This window comes from Squalius cephalus, assembly GCF_949319135.1.
Source record: "Squalius cephalus genome assembly, chromosome: 2".
NCBI lineage: Eukaryota > Metazoa > Chordata > Actinopteri > Cypriniformes > Leuciscidae > Squalius > Squalius cephalus.
Window position 1 is genome coordinate 50681369 of NC_137123.1, and position 22270 is coordinate 50703638.

General features: G+C 37.7%; 1 protein-coding gene across 1 annotated transcript in view; it reads right to left on the reverse strand.

Moving 5' to 3' along the window:
• rnf38 (ring finger protein 38) overlaps nt 1-22270 on the reverse strand; it is a 31649-nt gene that overhangs the window by 3906 nt on the left and 5473 nt on the right. The window contains exons 3-8 of the mRNA XM_079853927.1: nt 12169-12230; nt 4076-4269; nt 3085-3340; nt 1411-1590; nt 1074-1241; nt 235-399 (exon numbers count right to left, since the gene is read on the reverse strand). Of these exons, the coding sequence (XP_079710053.1) occupies nt 235-399; nt 1074-1241; nt 1411-1590; nt 3085-3340; nt 4076-4269; nt 12169-12230 (1025 nt within the window). The remainder of the gene's footprint in view (nt 1-234; nt 400-1073; nt 1242-1410; nt 1591-3084; nt 3341-4075; nt 4270-12168; nt 12231-22270) is intronic.

The window sequence follows — 22270 nt, forward strand, 5'->3', positions numbered from 1 at the left end:
ATTCTCATTTTTTTCTAAAGAAATGGTGGGGTTGTGTGACATCATGTGTTAAGGGTGAGTTTTAGGGTAGTGCTGCATCCCGACAGTGGATATGCAGCTTGATTTTAGCCTCGCGGCTCGAGGTCAGAGACTATTGGCCCAGCAAGGCACGTTTTTGTTAGCCCTGGTTCGCACTGGCCCGACAGTGTTAAAGCAGCTTTTGATCTGAGGTGATAAAGCTTGAAGATCACTCACCACACCAAAGAGCTCCTGGTGCAGGGGTTCATGGGAGAGGAACTGTAGAGGGGTGGAAGGTGGCAGAGGACTAGGATGGCCAGAGTGAGGATAGTTAAACCCTCCAGCTACCGACAGGTGATGATCCCCCAGCAACTCCACCTCATTCTCTATCCTTTGCAGTGGCTATTCACAAAAACAAACAAACAGGATTTATTCATTTTCTGACTGTCAACATGTGTACTGTAAACATTACTACTAATATTGAAATACTTTTAAATGTATTTTTTATTTGTTTAGCAGAACTGAAGTAAAAAAAGAAATGTATTAATATAAATATTTACAGTTTTTGGGGTCAGTAATTATTATTATATATTTTTTTAGAAACTGATACTTTTATTCAGCAAGGATGCATTAAAAAGAAAAAATAAATTTATAACATTACAAAAATGTTATATTTTAAACAAATGCTGTTCTTTTGAACTTTCTATATTGATCAAAGAATCCTGAAAAACTAATCACGTTTTCACTGTTTTCAACATTTATAATAATAAAAAATGTTTCTTGAGCACCAAATCATTCTAACATATTAGAATGATTTCTGAAGGACATTGAAGACTGGAGTAATGTCATCACAGGAATAAATTACATTTTAAAATATACTAAAATAGATAAGCAGCTGTTCAAGGTTGTAATAATATTTCACAATATCACTGCAATTGATCAAATAAATGTAGCCTTGGTGAGCATGAGGATTTTTTCAAAAACAAATAAAAAAAGCACAAATCCCACAATTCTGAATGGTAGCTTAAATACATAAAAATATAAACATTGTGTGGGCATTGCGATTGTATACTCACAGATCGAGACTGTTGTGTCTGGAAGGGTAAGAACTGTCCAGGAGTGGTGAGGTGGCCCGGATGATGTGACAGATGCGGAGGATGAAGCAGGAAGGGTGGATCGCTGGAGAGAAGAGGAGGAAATGCGTACGGCACTGGCAAATGCTGCACCGAACACGCCGGCAACATCTGCAGGTCAAACAAACAAATTATTTCAGACCATTCCAAATGGAGATTGCACCCTCAGAGATTAAAGAATGTAACAACTACCTACCACTGGGAGGCAGCATATCCAAACAAATCAAATGAGCTCAAAAAAATGTATGCCGTGTCTTTACACACCCCGATATGTACTTACTGGAGGTGGTACGCTACAGATTGGATAGTGTTGCTGTCCGCTGAAGACCACAGAACAGGCAGGCACCTGCTGCTGAGAAGAGCATGCTGGGAGATGCTGTCCTGTGCAGAGGGGAGCGGGTAGACCATGGGGCGGCACTGGAGAAACTGTATATGATACCGGCACCGTACCCTGAGGGAGCTAAAAACGCATGCAAAAACAATAAAAATAAATATATATACACACACAAAGAGTCATTACTTTTGTTAAACGTCCCAAATAAGTTTGAATTATAAATCAACCATCATAAAAGTGTCCACTTCAATAATGATAATGCTAAATGATGTCAGTACCTGCTTGTTAATTCGGGTCCAAGCCACTACTTGTTTCAATTGAGAATCTTAACAGCTGTCTATGAGCACTATTTATTCATATCATACATTTAAGCTAAACTTTTAAAAACTCACAGTGTACACTACAATCTCTGGGCTCACTGTGACCCAGCCGCCAATATTTTAACGATTCATAGAAGATGAATCACTGTCTGGCCATCTGAGATTTCGGTATGCACATAAAGGTTATGATCATAATTTTTCGGTAGTACTACAGCATAGCGGGAGTGTTTATTAGCACCGTTTGTTGTTTGTTGTTTGCTTTTGACATCTGACATCGATTGGACCTGGAAACTGAGACAAGTGGCGACAGACGTGAGATTTGAAAAAACAACAACACACATTTCCACTAGAGATGTGGGGGTACGCGTCTCTCACACACACAAAAAAAGTTATGATATAGGCAGTGTTGGGGGTAACTCATTACAAGAAACTTGAGTTACGTAATCAGATTACTTTTTCAAGTAACTAGTAAAGTAACTAGTAGAGTTATTTTGAAATACGTAACGCAAGTTTTCCCATTTATTGACTGAAAGCTGTCTTGTCCCCATGTTGAGACAAACCGAAATGCAGAGGCGTTGTGTGTAAACATGATGGTTATTGTAGTTCTAGACTAAATTTGAGCGTGCATTTACTCATCTCACTTGCACACAAAAAAGATTCAATATTCCTCAAAATGAATGAAATCAGTGAAATGCAGGATCAGAATCCTATGCAAACCTCCAATAACTAAATATGTTAAATAAAACATACATTATTTTTAACACATTTAATCTCACTTTTGACCAATGTACTTGCTACTGACCTTGGATGATTCATTTTAAACCAAAAATGACCAGATTTTTTTTGTAGGTGTAACTTTAAGTGTTAAACTTTTTTTCTCCTGCATCCTATTCTTCCGTTATCCAGAATGGCAGCACAGCTGAAAGGTTTGCTTGAGCTGTGCCCTCTACTCTACACGTGTGAATTTGCATTTCCTTCAGCCTGAGGCTTATTATTTCAATATTGGTGTGAAAGGGTCTTTACATTTGCCTTAAAATATAACTTGTTATAATAAAAAAAACAAGCCCAACCGAAAAAAAGTAACGGAAAAGTAACGTAACGCAAAACTTTCCTAAAAAAGTAACTAAGTAGCGCAATTAGTTACTTTTTAAGGAAGTAACGCAATATTGTAATGCATTACTTTTCAAAGTAACTTTCCCCAACACTGGATATAGGACATCATAGTCTGCTTAATACTGCTGCTCAATAAGCCCCGTTATGATCTCACTGAAACACTGAGCTCCCGCCCCAACCCTCTAACCTGCTCATGGAGGTCCATCACCATGGCGCCCTGCTGTGGCGGGTGCAATAACCGTGGCGAGAGCGTGGGTGGGTGAAAGGCCCGGGGCTCATCAAGGCCGGGTGGAGGGTGGGATGGTGGCTGGCCGTAGGGATGAAGAGAATGTGGGTGAGGAGGGTGGCGGTAGTTTTCATCTTGCCCCCCACCCGGGGAACCATGAGGGGGATGGTGCCTTGACAGACGCTCTCGTCGGCCACGCTGACGCCGCACTGGAGGACTGCACAGAAAGAGTCACCTTTATTTATAATGTAAAACTGAATGCTTATATAAAAGGCCTACAATATTGTAAATAATAAAAATAAAATAAAAACATAAACATTCACTAAATGTAATATGTCTATATAATAATATATCCATTGGCTGCACTAAATGTTTATTTATATAAAAATTGTGTTTTAAAACATTATTACCATTCATACATCATATCACATATCATAGTTTTTTTTTTTTTTTTTTTTTTACATTTAGTGAATGTTAAAGAAGGTTATTTTTGTATAGATAGTTTTTATTAAACATAAATAAACATTCAATACAGCCAGAGGATAATGATATAGTATTTAATATCACATAATATATTCATTGGCTGTATTTAATGTTCATTTATGCATTTAATAAAAACTATTTGTACAAAAATAGCCATCTTTAACATTCACTAAATAAATCAATTATTATTATTATTATATTATTCCGTTCTAATAACCAGCTCTAGTATTTATAATGCTCACTGAGGGACTAAATAACTAAAGAAAAGACAAGAATCATGGGCTTTCCCCCTAAAATTAGTAATTTTCCAGCACAGTAATTGATATAATTCAAAATACAGTAATCCATTTTGAAACTGCTTTGAAACAATGCATTATACAAACAAACAGACAAATGTCACAGCACAGCATGAGCTGACAGCTAATCATGCCAGCAATTAGTACTAGCAGTCAACTAACACACAGCATACCTGCGTCTGTGCCGTGCAGGTGTGTGGCAGCGCTCGGGGTGGTAGTGTGGGTGGGGATAGGGGTGTGGCCTGCGACTGGGCGGAAGCTCCCATGGTCTGATTGGTGGTGAGGGTGTGGAAGGAGGGGCCGAGGTAAACTCCAATACAGACTGCTGGGAAAGACGCTGTCTCTTCGGACTAGGAGAATCCTCCGTCTGAGGGACAAAACACAGTAAATCGCTCATTAACTCATCTACAATTACATACCAATCAAACTGCATCATTACTCTTGGTACTACAGTTTTTTTATGCACTTATAGAAACAGTTCACCCAAAAATGTGTTTAAAATGTCAAGCTAAGTTTGAATGTGGAAGCGCAAATGAGCTCTGAAAGCTAAGCTAAAATGGTTTATCAGTGAATTTCAGACTGTTCTTCACATATACCTATCATCTGACATCAGAAGACTTTAAACATGAGTTGTCCACTAATTTCTGGTGCTTTTTGAGCTTGACAGCCTTCATCGGATTCAAAACAGCTTAAACATTCTGCTAAATATTTCCTTTCGTGTTTCACAGAAGTCAATCAGTCACACAGATTATAAATATAATTCCTCTCCCACTATATGAGAAGCTTTGTTTGTGAATATTTAATGCAAAAAAAGATTAAACATTTTTTTTTACCTTGCACATATGCTAGTTGAGCGTAACAACAACAACAATTAACATTACATTTCTAATAATGTTATAATAAATATTGCTCACCACTGGACAAAAAATAAAATACAGCACAAAAAGGAGTAGTTTTGTACCACAGTTTTGTGAACAAATATATATTTTTTGTACATATGCTAATTGGTATTGCCCAATGAGAGCACAAGCAGCTTTTGTGCCTGACGGCATTAGTGGCATTTCCTGTCAATTATATCAATGCCTCTGTTGCCTAAGGCAGTGTGAGGTCACTTCCCGAAAGTTTGAGGAAACCCATGGCTTGTTGCTCAACACGCACACTTGCTCAGCCGGTGTTACACAAACTCATTCATCTCAAGACAGCCATCTCCTCTAAGACATGGAGAAACATGCAGCGACACATGAGTCAGTATGTGTAACATGCAGCTTCATCTAACACTCGCCTCTTACTGGAAGTCAACACACACGTGCTCACTCATGACTAAACACACACACACACACTTTATGGCCTTTTGAGCTTGTCAAAACCTGGGCCTACTCAGTTGGGAAGAGTCATAGTTTAACAAGGGGCAAGATCAGAAAAGGGACGACTGACTTTCTTAAAGCACTTTCGGATGACTAACAAGTTACTCAGACAAACTTTTCAAACACAAACCCACACACGTCTCTGTAAGGCTTTTAAGATGCAAACTAGAGGAACATCTTAAAATATCACAAGTGCAACTTCAGTTAGAATCACATGGTAGATGCAAACAAATGGACAGTAGAGAGAGAGAGAGAGAGAGAGAGAGGTAGAGAGAGAGAGGTAGAGAGAGAGAGAGAGAGAGAGAGAGAGAGAGAGAGAGAGAGGTAGAGGTAGAGGTAGAGGTAGAGGTAGAGGGAGAGAGAGAGAGAGAGACTCGTTGTGGGTGGTAAGGTGAGCTCACAAAACAGGGTTAAGCCAAGTGTGGAGATACAGAGAGCAGCCGTTGACACCAGGAAAGGCTTTTTGTGTGTGTGAGAAATCAGTAACAGGAAACAGCTGGGGAGCAGGCTAGACTTATCTGCATATGGATTTGAGTCAGGTTTATTTGAATGTCTCTTGAAACAGATACACCATATATTCCCCCTCATCTCATTTTCCATGTGGTAAAAATGTCACTTCGATCTGCTTAGACTTCCAGCAGACACTTCTTTACATCTCTCTGTGTGAGAGGTGAGACCTTGCAAAGCAACGTGAGTCAGCTGCCAAATCCCATTCAGAACACTGACATCAACCTACAGTATGCAGTGTACACACTCTCACACACAAATATTATTATACACATTTAAAAATATTATTTTTTTGGTCTTCTGCAACTTTGTTTTTCATCTCATCCATTACCATCTACAACCATCTCATCTATTACAAGAAAGTAAAATAAAATAAAGATGACGATATTTCATGCAACACTTATTCAGCAAAGATGCATTAAATTAATCATAGGTAAATCATATTCATAATCATAGGTTATTAATCATAGACAGCAAATATGTTACTGAATAATAATAAATGCTGTTCTTTTGAAGTGTGTATATATAAGGATCAGTTTCCACCTAAATATTAAGCAGCACAACTGTTTCAACATTGATAATAATAAGAAATGTTTCTTGAGCAACAAATCATCATATTAGAATGATTTCTGAAGGATCATGTGACACTGAAGACTAGATTAGTGATGCTGAAAATTCAGGTGTGTCATCACAGGAATAAATTACTTATTAAAATTAGAAACATTCATCAAACAAACAAACATCAATATTTCTGTTCTTACTGTATTTTTGATCAAATAAATGCAGCCTCTAAAATCTTACAGACCACAAATCTTTGACCGCTAGTCAATAAATCAAGGTTTTATACGAAGAAATAATAATCAGAGTTTGATTTATGAATAAATTAGATGTCAAATAGAACTTTTTTCATCATTTACTGATAAACAAGAGTCTGGGTGTTTTAACGGAGTTGATATTTAACCTCACAAATTATACTTTAACTTTGTTGGCTTAATCATTTTAAATTATCTACTAAAAATGTATAACCATTGAATAATGAAAAACAAACATAAAAATGTATATATTCACACCACATTACTAGATTCGGTAGGTACTACACTACACTCAGGACGATCAAATCACTTAAATCAAAAAAGGAAACAACAATCCCACTGTTCTGAATTCTTCATGGGAAATTCATTTTATATACGGACACAGTGATTTACTAGAACAGGGTCTTGGAAAGATGAAGATGTCATTTTCAGCGCAGCTATGGAAGTTTTAACAGCCTTGCTCTAAAATTGGATATTAAAACTACAAGCATGTTGAAATGCCTCTCCTGTTCTGACGGCCATATGGTCACACTGTCGGCCTGTTTGACAACTTTATAATGAACATTCTGGAGCTTTCCACTGTGGTCTGACTACACTTGAAAAGACTAAGAAACATTCGAAAACAATTACACAGCTGGCCATTGATTTTATGAAAGTGAGATTCTTGGACTTTTATTGGATTTTGAACATGTAAAATGGTTCTTCTGACAAAACAATATTGTACCATGTTACTATTTTTCATAGTTCATACATTCAGTTTATTTCACACTTTTTGAGTTCAGACAAAGGAAAGAGTCCAGAGAGTGAGCTCTGACTAGTCTTCCCTCAGTCCTACGGTTTCTTCAGAGTCATGGGAGGAGGGCAGGGGAGAGGAAAGTGAAGGGAAGGATGAGAAACTGGGGCTGGAGGGGGAGAGTGGATGGATGGATGGATGGATGGATAGGAGTGATGCCTCAGGGTGCAGCAGGGTGGGGCTCAGAGGGGGAAAGTGTACGACTGAAAATGATGAACTATGAACAGCGCCTGGAACACAGCCTCAGGACATTTAAACACAACCGTCCAAAAACAGTAACTGTCCACACACACACACACACACACACTGGATGGACACATACTCAAAATATCCTAAACCAGTCATTTAAATGTCAAATATTAAATGTATATATAGATGTTATATATTATTAATTGTAGAATACAAAAAAACAGAGAACATTTTAACACATGGAACATAAAATACATAAATTAAATTTATATGTAAATGAGAAATATCTACAGTTGTACCGTTTAAATAATAATAATAATAATAATAATAATAATAATAATAATAATAATAATAATAATAATAATAATAATTAATAAATAATAATAATAATAATAAAAATAAAAATAAATATTATTAGTATTAGTATTATTTACCTTAACATAACTATTATATATTATATTTAATTAATATATTACATTATAATTGCAACACATATTTTATAAACTTATAATTAGAAATAGTCATTTATAACTACTGTAGACTAACCCTAATATAATATTTATTGTACATGATATTTAATATTACATTATAATTACAATTAGTTATTTATTAGTTAATTAGTTATTAGATACTAATATATGTCCCTAAAGGCTGGTTTTGTCAAATTTGTCCTCAACTTACAGCCAAGTAAACACACACGCAAATTACAAGGTGTTAAAAAAACGCACAAATGCAGGTAAAGTCACAGGATCACACGAGCACTTGAGGGCAAAGCCAAACAGCAACCAAGATGCGCGACGCAAACACACACAGACGCACACATCTGTCTAAACCCAGTCAGACAGGTCCATTAGTATGAAACATTAATGGGGTCGTACATCCGTGTTTGGGGGAGGCGGGTGGGTGAGGGGTTTGGAGAACAAAATCTGAACATGCGTGTGGACTTAACATGTTATGAGAAGATTACCAAAAACTTCTAACATACTCGGTGGTCTCGCATTTTGACCTTATTCATTGTAGCAGAGCATAAAATAGTCCTTAGTGCCACACGATTATGAGAGAGCTCAACATCCTGCTTAAACTACAGCTCCAGGACCCGCCATCACATGCTCAACAAATACCAAGCCCTCTCTGCCTGGGGGGCTGCACTATCTACAGGGAATAACCGCTGCTATTGTGAAGGAGCTTGGCAAAGTGCTGAACACCCAGCCAATATATCCCTGCGATCTGAGGACAGTCAGCACTGCTGTGGATAACTAGGGCTGGGAATCATAAGGGATTTACAGATTCTGGTTCTGATACCAATTCAGTTTAACAATTCTATGACTGAGGACAATTTATGTAAAAACTGCTTAATTCAAGCCAGCTAACTCAACTACGCCACTAAAAATGAACATATGATTGCACAACAGCTTATACTAGCACTGAACGATTTGGAGGATTTGACTTCTGATTTGAAACACCAAGTTGAAAAACTCCAGGGCTGCGTCCGAAAGCTTAGGCGGCTGGCTTGTTGCCTTATCAGGCAGTGACTTAGCAGGCAGCGTTTGCATTTACATAAAGGTACCTAACAAAACTGATTTCAGACTTCTATGGCAGAGTAACGGTTTAATGATCTACCTTAAAGGGGTGGTTCAGGATTTTGGACATCAGACATCATTTCCAAGTTAGCCTGTGTGTTATTTATCAGTGGACAGTTTTCAACATTTTTCATCCAGTCCTTCCAGTTGCATAGTTCGCCGGTGCTAGGCTAGCGCGAGTCAACGGTATCTGCTAGCCTGCTATTAAAAACAGTTTTACCCACTCCACAGTACACCAAAATCAAATAAATCATAACGCCAGACTATCGATGTAAATGTCTGTTGAGAGAATAATGTTAGAAATCAAACTACTAACCATTCAAAATTTGTTGGATATACTGTCTGGTAAAAATATTAACGTACATGTTCGCAATTGGGATGGGTCACAATGGACAGCTGACTAAATAACTAAATAAATAAATTATATAAAACAATAATTTTTTTTATTTTTTATTATTATTATTGTTGTTGTTTTTATTAAGGTTAATAGTCAGCTGTTACTGTGCCAGTGTGACCCATCCCTACCCATTAACAATACTTAGTAAAAAATGCTGGGTTGTTTCAACCCATGTTTGGGTCATTATGGACAAACCCAACCATTGGGTTAATTATTATTATTATTTTTTTTTTTTTATTTAAACCAATGGTTGGGTTTGTCCATATTTGACCCAAACATGGGTTGAAACAACCCAGCATTTTTTAGAGCGTAGATTGAACATTTATATGCTCTCAAATAACAAATGCATCTGGAGGGGAAATATGAAAGGTCTGAACTAGGCACCGACATCACGAGATGCCATATTTTCCAACCTCCCGAAACAATCAGCAGGAGATTCCACATTCTCACATGCCACAATGTGCTTCTGTTTCAGTGTAATACTTTAATATTTAATAGGCTGAGTCTATAGAGTCCTTGCGCTGGGTGACTGCTCTTCAAACGCTGGGACTTTATGAAAGTGCTCCGAATAAGCGGGTCCCCCTCATCTCCTCAATCTCATTATTTTCCAGCCTTTCATTTCTCCTCCCTCTTTTCCTCCCTCTGACAGGCAAACCCATTTGAGGCCGCCTCCACATTCTACACCATGGCGAGCTTGTTTCTGCCTGTGCGGAGGCCTAGGAATGGACACACACACTCACACACGTCTCAGTTTCAGCACTCTATATTCAGGACCTCCCAAGAGCCAACACGTCCCGTTCTGCTGTTCATATAGACGGCCAGCAGCGAGCACAAAGCTTTCAAAACGGCTCCACACACCCCAAAATATGCTTTGTTTAGTTCTGAACAGTCAGCACACACAGGATGAGATGCAGTTACCCACGGGCCCAAACACTCTTCTGTTCTGTGTGTGTGTGTGTGTGTGCTGTCTCTCTCTCTCACACATTTGTCAAAAACAGGAAACAGTAAGGGTTGTTGGCCTGGTTTCATTTCTGCCGCTAAGCAAAAGCATTAAAGTTTTTTTTTTTTATGGAGCAAAATCCTCTCAGAAATACAGACTACATTCCCTTAGTTTCATTCGGCCATAACTCAGTCTCTCGCTCGCACCAACACAGCCCCATCGGTCTTTTTCCACTCCCTTCATTTCGACAGCCATCCATTTCTAAGCCACTGTTCCCCTCTCTCCGTGTCCCACAGCTGGAGGTGAAATCATTAGTGCCCCCGCTCCCCCTTTCCATGCTTTCCTCTTTCTCTCTCTCGCTCTCACATCATCCCTTCTTCCTCTCCCGCCGCCCGCTCGCATTCCTCCCCTCCCCCTTTCCCTCCCTCACAGGGCCGGGTCCGCCCCCAGAGGCCGTTGTGGCCAATCACAGAGCTTCAGTCAGCTAGCCCTCCTCCTCCCTTTGACTGTAAACACCGTGGAGTAAAACTGGGCAGGAACTGCCTTTTGTTTTTAGCACCATCTACCCTCCCTCTCGCTCTTGATTTTAAAAGGCCAGCAATGACAGAACATCACATTTCCCAACATATACCAGAACAGTTCAATTCAGTTCATTGTTCATATTCATTCATAATATATCAATAATTATTTTTAGTACACTACTTTTCAACAGTTTGGGGTCAGTAAGATATTTCAATGTTTTGAAAGAAGTCTCACAAAACTGCATTTATTTGATCAATAAATACAGCACAAATATTCTATTTTTAAATATTCTAAAACGCAATTTACTCCTGCGACGGACAGGCTACATTTCATTACTCCAGTCTTCAGGGTCACATGACCCTTCAGAATCATTCTAATAGGCTGATTCGGTGTTCTAGAAACATTTATCAATGCTGAAAACAAATGATCTGCTTAATATCTTTTGTAGAAACAGTGATCATTTTTTTTTCAAGATACTTTGTTTAACAGAACAGCATTTACAACCTTTTCTAACTTGTATTATTAACTGCCACTTTTGATCAATTTAATACCTTCATGCTGAATAAAAGTAATAATTTAAGAAAAGAAATCTTACTGACCCCAAACTTTTGAACGTTATATGTAGAAATGAATGCGATCCAATAACTGACATTAAGTATATTTAATAAAACAATTCTAAACAAACATCTCATTCATTTTTTTTATAAAATATTATTGGCAAACGTTTAAATGCACATTGTCATATTAACAGTTACCAGTAAGGAATTACGCTGATTTAAAATCTCATTAGCCTAAAGTACAACACAACAAAATAAGCTAGGAGGAGTATATGTTTGAATCACCAAAAAGAACTGACTCACAAGAGTCACTAGTTCAAGAATTAAGACTACACCTGGTTTTGCACAACTTGCCTTAGTCTCTGCACATTAGTCAGTGTAGGAGAAAGTATTTTAACATTGAAAAAATAGCTTATATAAACAATGTTATACCAGATAAAACTTCACAAAAACACACACTGAATTGTAATTTAAATGGAGACATTGCAGTCATGGGCATTTCATTTGTAGCACCTTGAGTAGTACTACAAAATGCTCTGCAAAAGCCAATGTTAAACATGAAGAATTTGGTTGATTGTTAGTCTATGTTAGTATTGATGTCTTACCTTGTCAGTGGCGTCTGCACATGCATGCTCTGAATGATAGTGGTATACTCCTCCCATTGCACCTAGAGACAGCACAAGAACAGTTAACTCAACAGCCAAGTGTATTGAAGCAGCTAAAACACTATAACCATGTGATGCAGCATAATTATTTACAGCTTGTATGCAATGTTTGGCAGTCAACAGTTTCAACAGGCCCAAAAACAGACTCTTGATCCAGCAGCTTTACAGGATATCAGCAGCATGTTGAGACATCTGGGCAATACTTTAATCTTGCCTGGTGTGTTATTACAATAAACGTAATCACAATCACCATCATATAATCACATTCACACAACCCAAATTATCTCTATACTGTTTAATGCAGCACTATAAGCTCTTGTAATACAGTTGTTGTTTGTAAAGGATAAACCGTATTTACTTGGGTCAGTCTTGCTAATTAAACGATAAAGGTGCTCTAGAGGTTTTGACAGTTAAAGTCCGTCCATTGATGATGACGACGACATGTTATTGTAGTGATGGAACGAGAGAGAGAGAGAGAGAGAGAGAGAGAGAGAGAGAGAGAGAGAGAGAGAGAGAGAGAGAGAGAGAGAGAGAGAGAGAGAGAGAGAGAGAGAGAGAGAGAGAGAGAGAGAGAGAGAGAGAGAGAGAGAGAGAGAGAGAGAGAGAGAGAGAGAGAGAGAGAGAGAGAGAGAGAGAGAGAGAGAGAGAGAGAGAGAGAGAGAGAGAGATTAATCCTAGATTATAGTATGGTGCTTTCATGACAATACATCCAAAGCCTTTTGTTTTCTTTGGGTCTTTGTTTTTGAGTTTCAAAATATTATTTTTTTTGCCCGTCTGTGTTTGTTTGCGTGTTTCCAGTGTCTCTGTGAACGTTTCATCAGACGAGCACAGGATTACCCTTGAACAATCCATAAAATAAAAATAAAACTCTTCAAGGACAAGGACGCTTGTGTGTATGAGCGAGGAGTGTGTGAAGTGCCCACAAAAAAAGCTTTTTATTTGAACTCGTGCTTCTATTTTTTTCTGTCACCATACGTTTTTTTTCAGTCTCTTTTCTCTCAATGACAGAGCGAGTGAGTGAAGCAAGGAGTGACTGACGACACTGAGATAACAGGGAGAGAGAGGGAGCGAGAGAGAGAGAGATATCCATGGGTATGAGGAGGATATTGACACCATATCATTTAACTACTAGACAACCATCTCAAACAACCAATTAATCCATCCAAAGTGAGGCTGTCTAGTTTATCAAGAGTTTCAATTTTGAATATTTTTTAGCAGTGGTGCATTAAAAGGAATGAATTAACTACCGAAAGGGTTTGTCCTGACAGCATGATGAACACTTTAGTGTGATACAAGTCTCAAAGCAACTGGAGGCAAGGTTAAAAGTTCACTCTAAAATCCATCCCCATTAAAACATGGCAATCATGGCTGCTTAATTGTAAGATTCACCATCTAAATAATTAAATAAAAAATAAGCTAATAACAATAATAATAAATCTTAAATAAATTTTTTTTAAATATATATATATATATATATATAAGCATCTTTTCCAAGGTCACATTTCTACGGAGACCCTAAAGGGACACGTGATTGGCAAATTAGATGGGAGGAAAAAAATTATAATATTTCAATGTTTTTGCTTTCGCCCACGAAAACTTTGCCGCAAAAACATTTGTGTTCCCTCGAGAAACTTTGTGATTGCAAAAAAAAAAAAAAAAAAAAAAAAAAAAAAAATATTATATATATATATATATATATATAAAAATACCATGTCCTTTTAGGGGCTTCATACATTACAGAATAATAATAATAATAATAATAACAACAATAATAAAAGAATCAACAAAATTTAAAACACATCAAGAAAATCTGAAAACATTCTTAAACAAGTAGGAAAGTAGGTGTGTTTTGAAATAATGCAAAGAAGGACATCTTAAATCTGGTTGTCACTGCCATAATCTAACTTGGTGTATTTAAAAAAAAAAAAAAGAAAAGAAAAAAAAAAAGAAAAAATAAATGCACTTAGGTGAGGAGTGAGACTCATATTTAGCCTCAGTGTGAACATGGGCTGTGTGTGCCTGAATGTTACTAATTAAACCATCATTAGTCTACCAGACAGACGAGTCATCAACTAGAGATGTCTTTGCACTAAAAGGTACATTTTCATGCTGACAGAAACAATGAAATATCTGACAGACTAACAAATTTAAAATTAAAATTATCTTGCAGAGTAATGATGATTTCAGTTTCTCAATATTTAAAGCCCTCTGTAGTCATGCCAGCCGTTGCCATGGACAACTAAATACCGTATCTCAAAAAAAAAAAAAGCATAAAAATGTGTTTATTTCAATGCAAAGAAATTAAGCCCCAATACGAAAGGTCGCTAAATAAAACTGGACAGATAAAAACCGTTTCAGTCAGAATCATAACTTGCTTCTGAAGCCTGACTGCTGTTTGTGTGTAACGTTTCCTGTGGTTGTTCTGTTAGACTGTAGCAACATTGACGCATTTTCAGTCCACAGTAACAGGACAAACTCATCGATGACATGTTGTGAAGGATACAAGGGGTACATGATGTACGAGACACCAAATGACCAGTACACCCACTTTTGCGATGATAATGAAGGGAAACGCAAGAAGGGGGAAGAAGGGAAAGAGGAAGAGAAAGAGGCCCACAAAGGGAAAGAACAAGAATAAAATTTGAATTGAACTGCAAGCAAGACACTCTGCAGAAGATAGAGGGACACAGACTGGGACAGAGTCAATTGCTCATTTTTTAAAGGACATATCAATACAGGGAACATTATACACCTCTGACTAATATGCAATAATGCAGCACTGTACCAATGCAATCACAGGTCTCTATCGTGCATTTGGCCCAAATTTAATCGCAATCATTATACGGATGCACCCTGATGCACTTGAATCATGATATGTATATGAGGTAGTTGGTGGTGAAAGCCATAAAGTGAATACTAAATTATAATTTAATAAAATGATTACATAATTTTTACATAAATATATTGCTGATTTGGTGCTCAAGAAACATGTTGAAAATGTTCATGCTACTTAATATTTTTGTGGAAACAGTGCAATTTTTCAGGATTTTTTGATAAATAAAAAGTTGTTTAGTTGTTTTGTAACAATGTAAAAATCTTTAATTTAATTTGATCACTTTTTTTTTTTTTAAATGACATTAAAATTCAGTTTACAGTTTTGTTTTGTGCTTTGTTTTAAATCGACAGCTACAATGCGTGCTAGATGAAGGTAAATTTCCCACTGAAGCCGTGACAAACGTCGTCTTTATTTTGATGGTCTCAGTTTGGATTGTGCCGTCACTGTAATCTGCGAGGCTCAGATGATCATGCAGTTCAACTTAATCAGCAGATGGCCAGTAACTTGATGCAACTGCAACATGGTTTATTTATTTGTCAAAGCCAATTTTTACCTGCATCTGGTGCACACAGATCGTTCATTCTGGACCTCATTTCGAGAGGAGATCCTGGTGTCATTGTGGGGGAAGGGGCACACAAGAGGTGTCCTGAGTAATGTTATGGGAAGGAAAGAGATCCAGGGAAAATGAAGAGGGAGAGAGGGAGAGAGAGAGCGAGATACAGGGGACTGAGGCTTCCCCCTCTTGGCTACTATCGATTTTTCTCTGAGCTCCAGAGTGCATCAGCTTTATCTGTCCATTCCTGCTCCTCCTTTCCCTCCTGAGCCCATCTATCCATTGTTGGCTTCTACTGTCACACGATTCCTTGCTCCTCTCTCACCCCCTAAACACTACAAAAACAGGCATATCTCCGAGAGAGAGAGAGAGTGTGAGCTAGTGTTGCCTTATTACTTCTAATTTAATTCAATTAAAAAATTGTTACATTGGTGTAAATAACATTGTTATTTTAGTAATATGTATATACTATAGTTTAAATATAGCCTATTTCCTTTTTAAATATTATATTACTATTGAGGTTTAATTATTATATATATTTTTTTAGTTAAATAGTTAAAACTAAATAAAAACACATCTTAAAAGTACCAAAATGGAAATTCTGTCATTATTTACTCACCCTCAAGTTGTTAAAAACCTGTATGAATTTCTTTCTTCTGCTGAACACAAAATAAGATATTTTGAAGAATTTGGGTAACAAAACAGTTGAAGCCCCAAAACAGCCCTGTTGACTTCCATAGTATGGAGAAAGAAAAAAAATACCATGGAAGTCAATGTTTTATATCATTTCATTTCAGCTTTATTTCAAGAAACAGAAATGTTTTAATATTCTTTAATCATTTTTGATCAAGATTTAATTATTTGAAATTATTATATTTAATTATTATTACTTAATTATTCTTCTTATCATTATTATTGTTTTATTATTATTGGGAGGAAAGGGACAGATGGAGATACAGTTTGTCTTTTAAAACCCAACAGCCAAAAGAAAAAAGAAAAAAGGAGGAAGGAAGGTCAGAGTTGGAAAAGTTGAGCCAACAGAGAGAGAGAGAGAGAGAGAGAGAGAGAGAGAGAGAGAGAGAGAGAGAGAGAGAGAGAGAGAGAGAGAGAGAGAGAGAGAGAGAGAGAGAGAGAGAGAGAGAGAGAGAGAGAGAGAGAGAGAGAGAGAGAGAGAGAGAGAGAGAGAGAGGGAGGAAGTAAAAGAAGTTTAAACGAGCGAGTTCAAGAGTGTGACAGAACATGAGTGAGAGAGAGAAAGATTTGGCTAATGTTTCTCAGCTTGGTTCAGCTTTCCCTCTCACCCCTCTCAGTTCTCCAACACACAAAGAAAGGGACGCCAGAAAGACGCACACATCCACTCCCTCTCTTTCTCTCACTCTTAACATGTAGTCTACCTCTCTCAACAAATCTTCCACAGCCCACTCAAACACGCTTTGGTCTGTCTTTTCCCAGTCTTTCTCTTCTTCAGACATGCATAGAGATGGCTCAAGCTTGCCCGACAGAGACAAAACATCCCAATCTGTTCCCCTGCACCGAGCCTCTCGGTTAACCTGGGAAAAGATAGCATCTAGCAAATTTAACTCTTTGGCCGGCTCAAATCCCATTTACAGTAATAGGCTCTACAGAGTGACGCTGAGTCTGGGCTGGGACTAAAGTGGAGTCTTGGTGAAGACTGACGTCAGATGTGAGATTTACAAATAGACGAGAGGGCAATGCGGTTTGAGGGAAGCCACACTTATGCCTTGGTCTCCAACAAACACAAAGACCCGAGCACAGGATGGAGCTCCTATAAAGACAGACACTGGAATGGTGTCCCACACTGGGCAAGTCAAACATGGAGTCCAGTCCTGATTTGCACCCATTCAGTAATGACAATGGATCAAGAGTCTGGATTGACTATTTACAGACAGTTGACACAGAAACTACGCAAAAAAAGTACATTGGTTGCACGTGTACGTGTGTGTGTGTGTGTGTGTGTGTGTGTGTGTGTGTGTGTGTGTGTGTGTGTGTGTGTGTGTGTGTGTGTGTGTGTGTGTGTGTGTGTGTGTGTGTGTGTGTGTGTGTGTGTGTGTGTGTGTGTGTGTGTGTGTGTGTGTGTGTGTGTGTGTATATATATATATATATATATATATATATATATATATATATATATATATATATATATATATATATATATACACATATACATATATATATACATATATACACATATACATATATATATACATATATATATACAAACTTCAGTTAAGTCCAGTCTGATCAGTTTATGACTACGCAGAATTTGGCTCATGATTCAAATCAAGCAGATGTTTACTTTTTTGGTGAATTTTCTTCCAAAAAAAGAAAGAAAAAAAAGTCCACTTTAAGTAAATGTAAAAAACTGTTGTTTTTTTTTAAGAGACATTTTCCAGAAAAATGTTGGCAGTCCAGAAAAAGTCGTAATTACGTTTGTGACCATTTTAACTCACTCTCTGACTCTTAGAATTAAACAAGCCATTGCTGTACCTTTAACATCTTCTATATGAAAATGAGTCTATTATGATTGGGCAACCAGTGCATACTGCTGTGATTCATGCTGAACTTGCTCAATAATAGTTGCTAAATGTGCCTTGATGTTAAAGCTGCAGTCCGTAGTTTTACCTCTTTGTCACCATCTCTGTTCGAAATCTGCAATTGCAGTTATTCGCGGAATAATCAAGTTTACGTGGGTTGTGCCTCGGCACGGCACAGTGCGGATGAATCCAATGATTTGAGGAGAATGTGCGACTGTCAGTCACCGCGCCGGTGTGGATACTGTCATTCGCAATCACAGATTCTACTTTTTGAAAGTATGACCAACATAAGAATTTTCACCGGAAAATGTAATCTGAACAAGTAACATCCACTTTTGTTCGGACCAACTAATGGAAAACAAAAAGCATTGCAGTAAATCGCGCCGATTTAATCTAACGATCGCTTATATCATGTCAAACCGTGCAGTTGCAGTCTCTTTTTTTTCTCTGTAGCCACTCCGAAGTCTTTCGCGTTTTACAATGGGTGAATCTCCAGATGTCACAGGTGATTGTCGTTTGAACCTTTCTGGATCCGCCATCAAATTGATAAGTTTAATTATATCAAGTGCTGTGAGAAAAGGCTATAAATCTCCACCTCCAACATCCTCACACGCAATATAGCCTACTAGCCGAGACAACTTCTTTATGTGTACAGATGTGACGTAATGACGCAAAGACATGCTCGAATTTCCCGTGGAAATCCACCAGTACTACTGGAATTAAAAACATTATTACAAGCTTATCGTTTTGAATCGAGCTAAGGCAAGCAGATAGTTTTGAACACTGGCTGGTTATGTACTTGCTCACATTTATTTTAGATAATTTTTAACCCTAAAAAGTTACAGAATACAGCTTTAATATGCTCATGGTTGAGACAATGATGACTTGATGACCCATTTCTGCAGTTAATGTTCAGAAACCATCTTGGTGGACTAGAGTGGGAGCTTATGCATAGTTCAAACTTATTTCAAAATAGCAAGGGAAATACCATTCAGAAACAATTTGATCAAAAGAATTGTGAACAGAATCATTAAGTAAAGTCAATATTCATATTTCTAGCATTACGGACTATAGGTTAGCTGACAGGCCTGCCGGTCTATACTCGCGTCCAGATACAAAGTGGCGAGTAGAGTCTTCAAAACGGAACTGTTGAAGAGGTTGCCTGGAGACGGACAAAAGCAGCCAAAACAAACAGACTCTTTTGTTATGAAAATGGTGTGAGAGTAAGTTTTTCAGAGAGTAAGAGAGTGTGTATGAGAGCTTTACTGCCCTGAACACCACATACATGGATGGATTCAGTCATTCATCGTTCCCTACTCATGGTTTCCCTCATATCCATCTGACAACACGTGAGATAAGGAAAAAAACACAACTCCTGTCTATCTGTAGCTCAGAGCCTGAGACATTACTGATTGCATGAATGGACAGAAGTACTAGCCTAATACTAGAGACTGTGCAATATATCAATATATATCTATATTTATATCTATATCTATATGGTCTACAAAAATGTAATTTTACTTTGACTATAATATGCAAAATTATAAAAACATCAAACTGTAAAAACATTAAAGTAACGGAGCAAATCTTAAACCAATTATCCAATATTTTGAAATATATTTCTAGCAAAAAAAATAAAAAAAATAACAAGCACTTTTCTTCTACTAAAAGCATTAATCAATTGTTAATGTCTTGTGTTACTTTTTTTTCTCACCTCATCTTAAAAATGGTTAATTAATTTGCTTTCTATAAAACTTTTATCACACAAAAGTTAACACATTTTTATTAAAATGTTATTTTATTAGGCCAATTCAATAACTATAGTCCCTGACACGAATTCATATTCCTTGTCATGGTGGTACACTAACGTATTTTCACACATCTGGAACCCTGTATTGATCAATCACCATTTAGTACCAGTTTTATAACATCTAGTTGAGTTTAGACTTCAAGAAAATAAGTGAATGCTCTCACATACAAAATGCTTGGCTTTCTGACAGCTGGCTGTCTGTACGACATGAATCCAGCCAAATTCCAGCTGAATTCACACCCTTATTTCACTGGAGTGATGAAACAAGCTTCTTACTGCTGTGGTGAGGACAGTGTATGTACATATATATATATATACAGAGAGAGAGAGAGAGAGAGCCACACACATCATCATAAAGGCTAATATCATAAATTACAGTCTAAAAGGACCTTATAATATTCAATCATGTAATTTATTTCAACCGCAAACCCATCCTCTCCCTCGTTCCACCTTCATCCTTTTCTCTTTCAACACACCTGGCACCTGTAAGCACTTCTGAGCATCTGTTCTGCTTTTTTGTCCGCGCTCACTTCTCTCTGAAGATGGTGCCAGGTCAGTGCAGTAGAGGAGAGGAGAAAACCTCCAGCCTTCCTTTTAACACTCGTCCCTGTTCCTCTGTTCCTGGGCTGAAAGGAAACGGCCATGCTTTCTGAATGGTTTATTGAGAGGTAGGGATGAGGACTTGTGCTAATGCTCAAACTGCACTACTAGTTTAAATAATGATCAGGAGCGTAGTCCAATTAAAACAGCTTACTGACACTACAAAGCCCAGCGCTCATCTCCCGCGCTGCACCTTGCCTGCTGAACAGCCCGCCTCGTGAATGTGCGCGCGTGCACGACACAGATCTACTCAAGGTGAAAACTGAAGAGTCCTTCAGGGACACCGGCTTGATTTTGAGCCCTCAGCAACAGTTGTCTTCATGTTAAGTGGAGTTCTGCAATGTTCTGATTTGGGCCCAAGTGTCTCATAGAGCTGAGTGCGCTAAAATAGAGCTGTTGTTCGGACCACAAGACTAAAACCGGGAATGGACTCACAAAACAACCCACACTATCTCTGGGGACCAGCTGGGCCCTCATAATACAAGCTTGGTCGGCCCTCATGAAGAGTCATGAAGCCTGATAAACAAGGCACGGCCATCTTAAATGTGTCCTTTGAATGAATTCGCAGGAGTTGAGACACTATAAGATAGCTCTAAAACACTGTGACAATCTCCAACTTCACAGACCTACTGGCAGATTCTCACAACCAATAGTAACAGTTCAAGTAAACCACAGCCAAAAGGATAGCAAATAAAATATAAATAAGTTCAGGCCTTCCCGCTTAGCTCACTCCAGCACTGGAAAGCTTTGCTAATATTAATGCGGATTCTAAAGCTTTTTCCTGATCATAACCCTTAATTTACCAGTGACATTCTTATGAGCTTTTCTCTTTTGTAATGTCTCTCAGCGATCTCTTTCTACAGCTTTTCTTCAAATCTGGCTCGTTCTCTCTCCTCCACCTAATGCTGATTGGCTACACGTTTGTTGTTGTGTCTGGTTGTGTCAGTACGACCAAAAGCATTTTTAGATTATTGCTTACCCTACCTTTCAGGGTATTTTCACACAAGTTAGGCTAATTTGGAGCATTTGATTCAAAAGCTTTTTATTTGCATTTTCTTTTTGTTTGTCATGTTCATATATGTATACATGAATCAATTGCACTCCGATCTGCATTAAAACAACCAGAACGAGACAGCCTTGAAGGCTGAAATATGAGGTTGAAATATGTTGATAAGCGATAGGCATGTAAAAAAGTTGATGGACATTTCGAGACTAAATCTGTGGGGCAGCAGTTTCACCGTGAGATAGTCCCTGTTTTGAAAGAGCACTGAAAGGAATGAAAACGCCCTAATTCACCAATTATGTTTTTTGCCAGATTAATTTACCTACCTGTTTGAAAAGATTGAGTCAAATGCTGTTATGACTCAAACGTCACATCACACTTTCCCACCCTTTTGAATAATTTACAAAATACTTTGATCATGTTCAAGCTGTACATGTGAATACACAACGCTGACCAACAACAGAAAGCTGCTTAATTTGAAAGTGGCATCTCTTCGCTATGCTAGTTTTTTTTCTTCTCACAAGTTTGCAAAAATCTTGCTATTGTGACCACACTAAGAAAAAAAGTGGTTCTTTCACAAAAACGGTTCACTAAACTGGAACTGTTCACTAAAAAGGCTATTTTGGGGAACCCAAAATGATGGTTCTATGGCATCGCTCACCATTTGAAAATAGGAAACATTAAT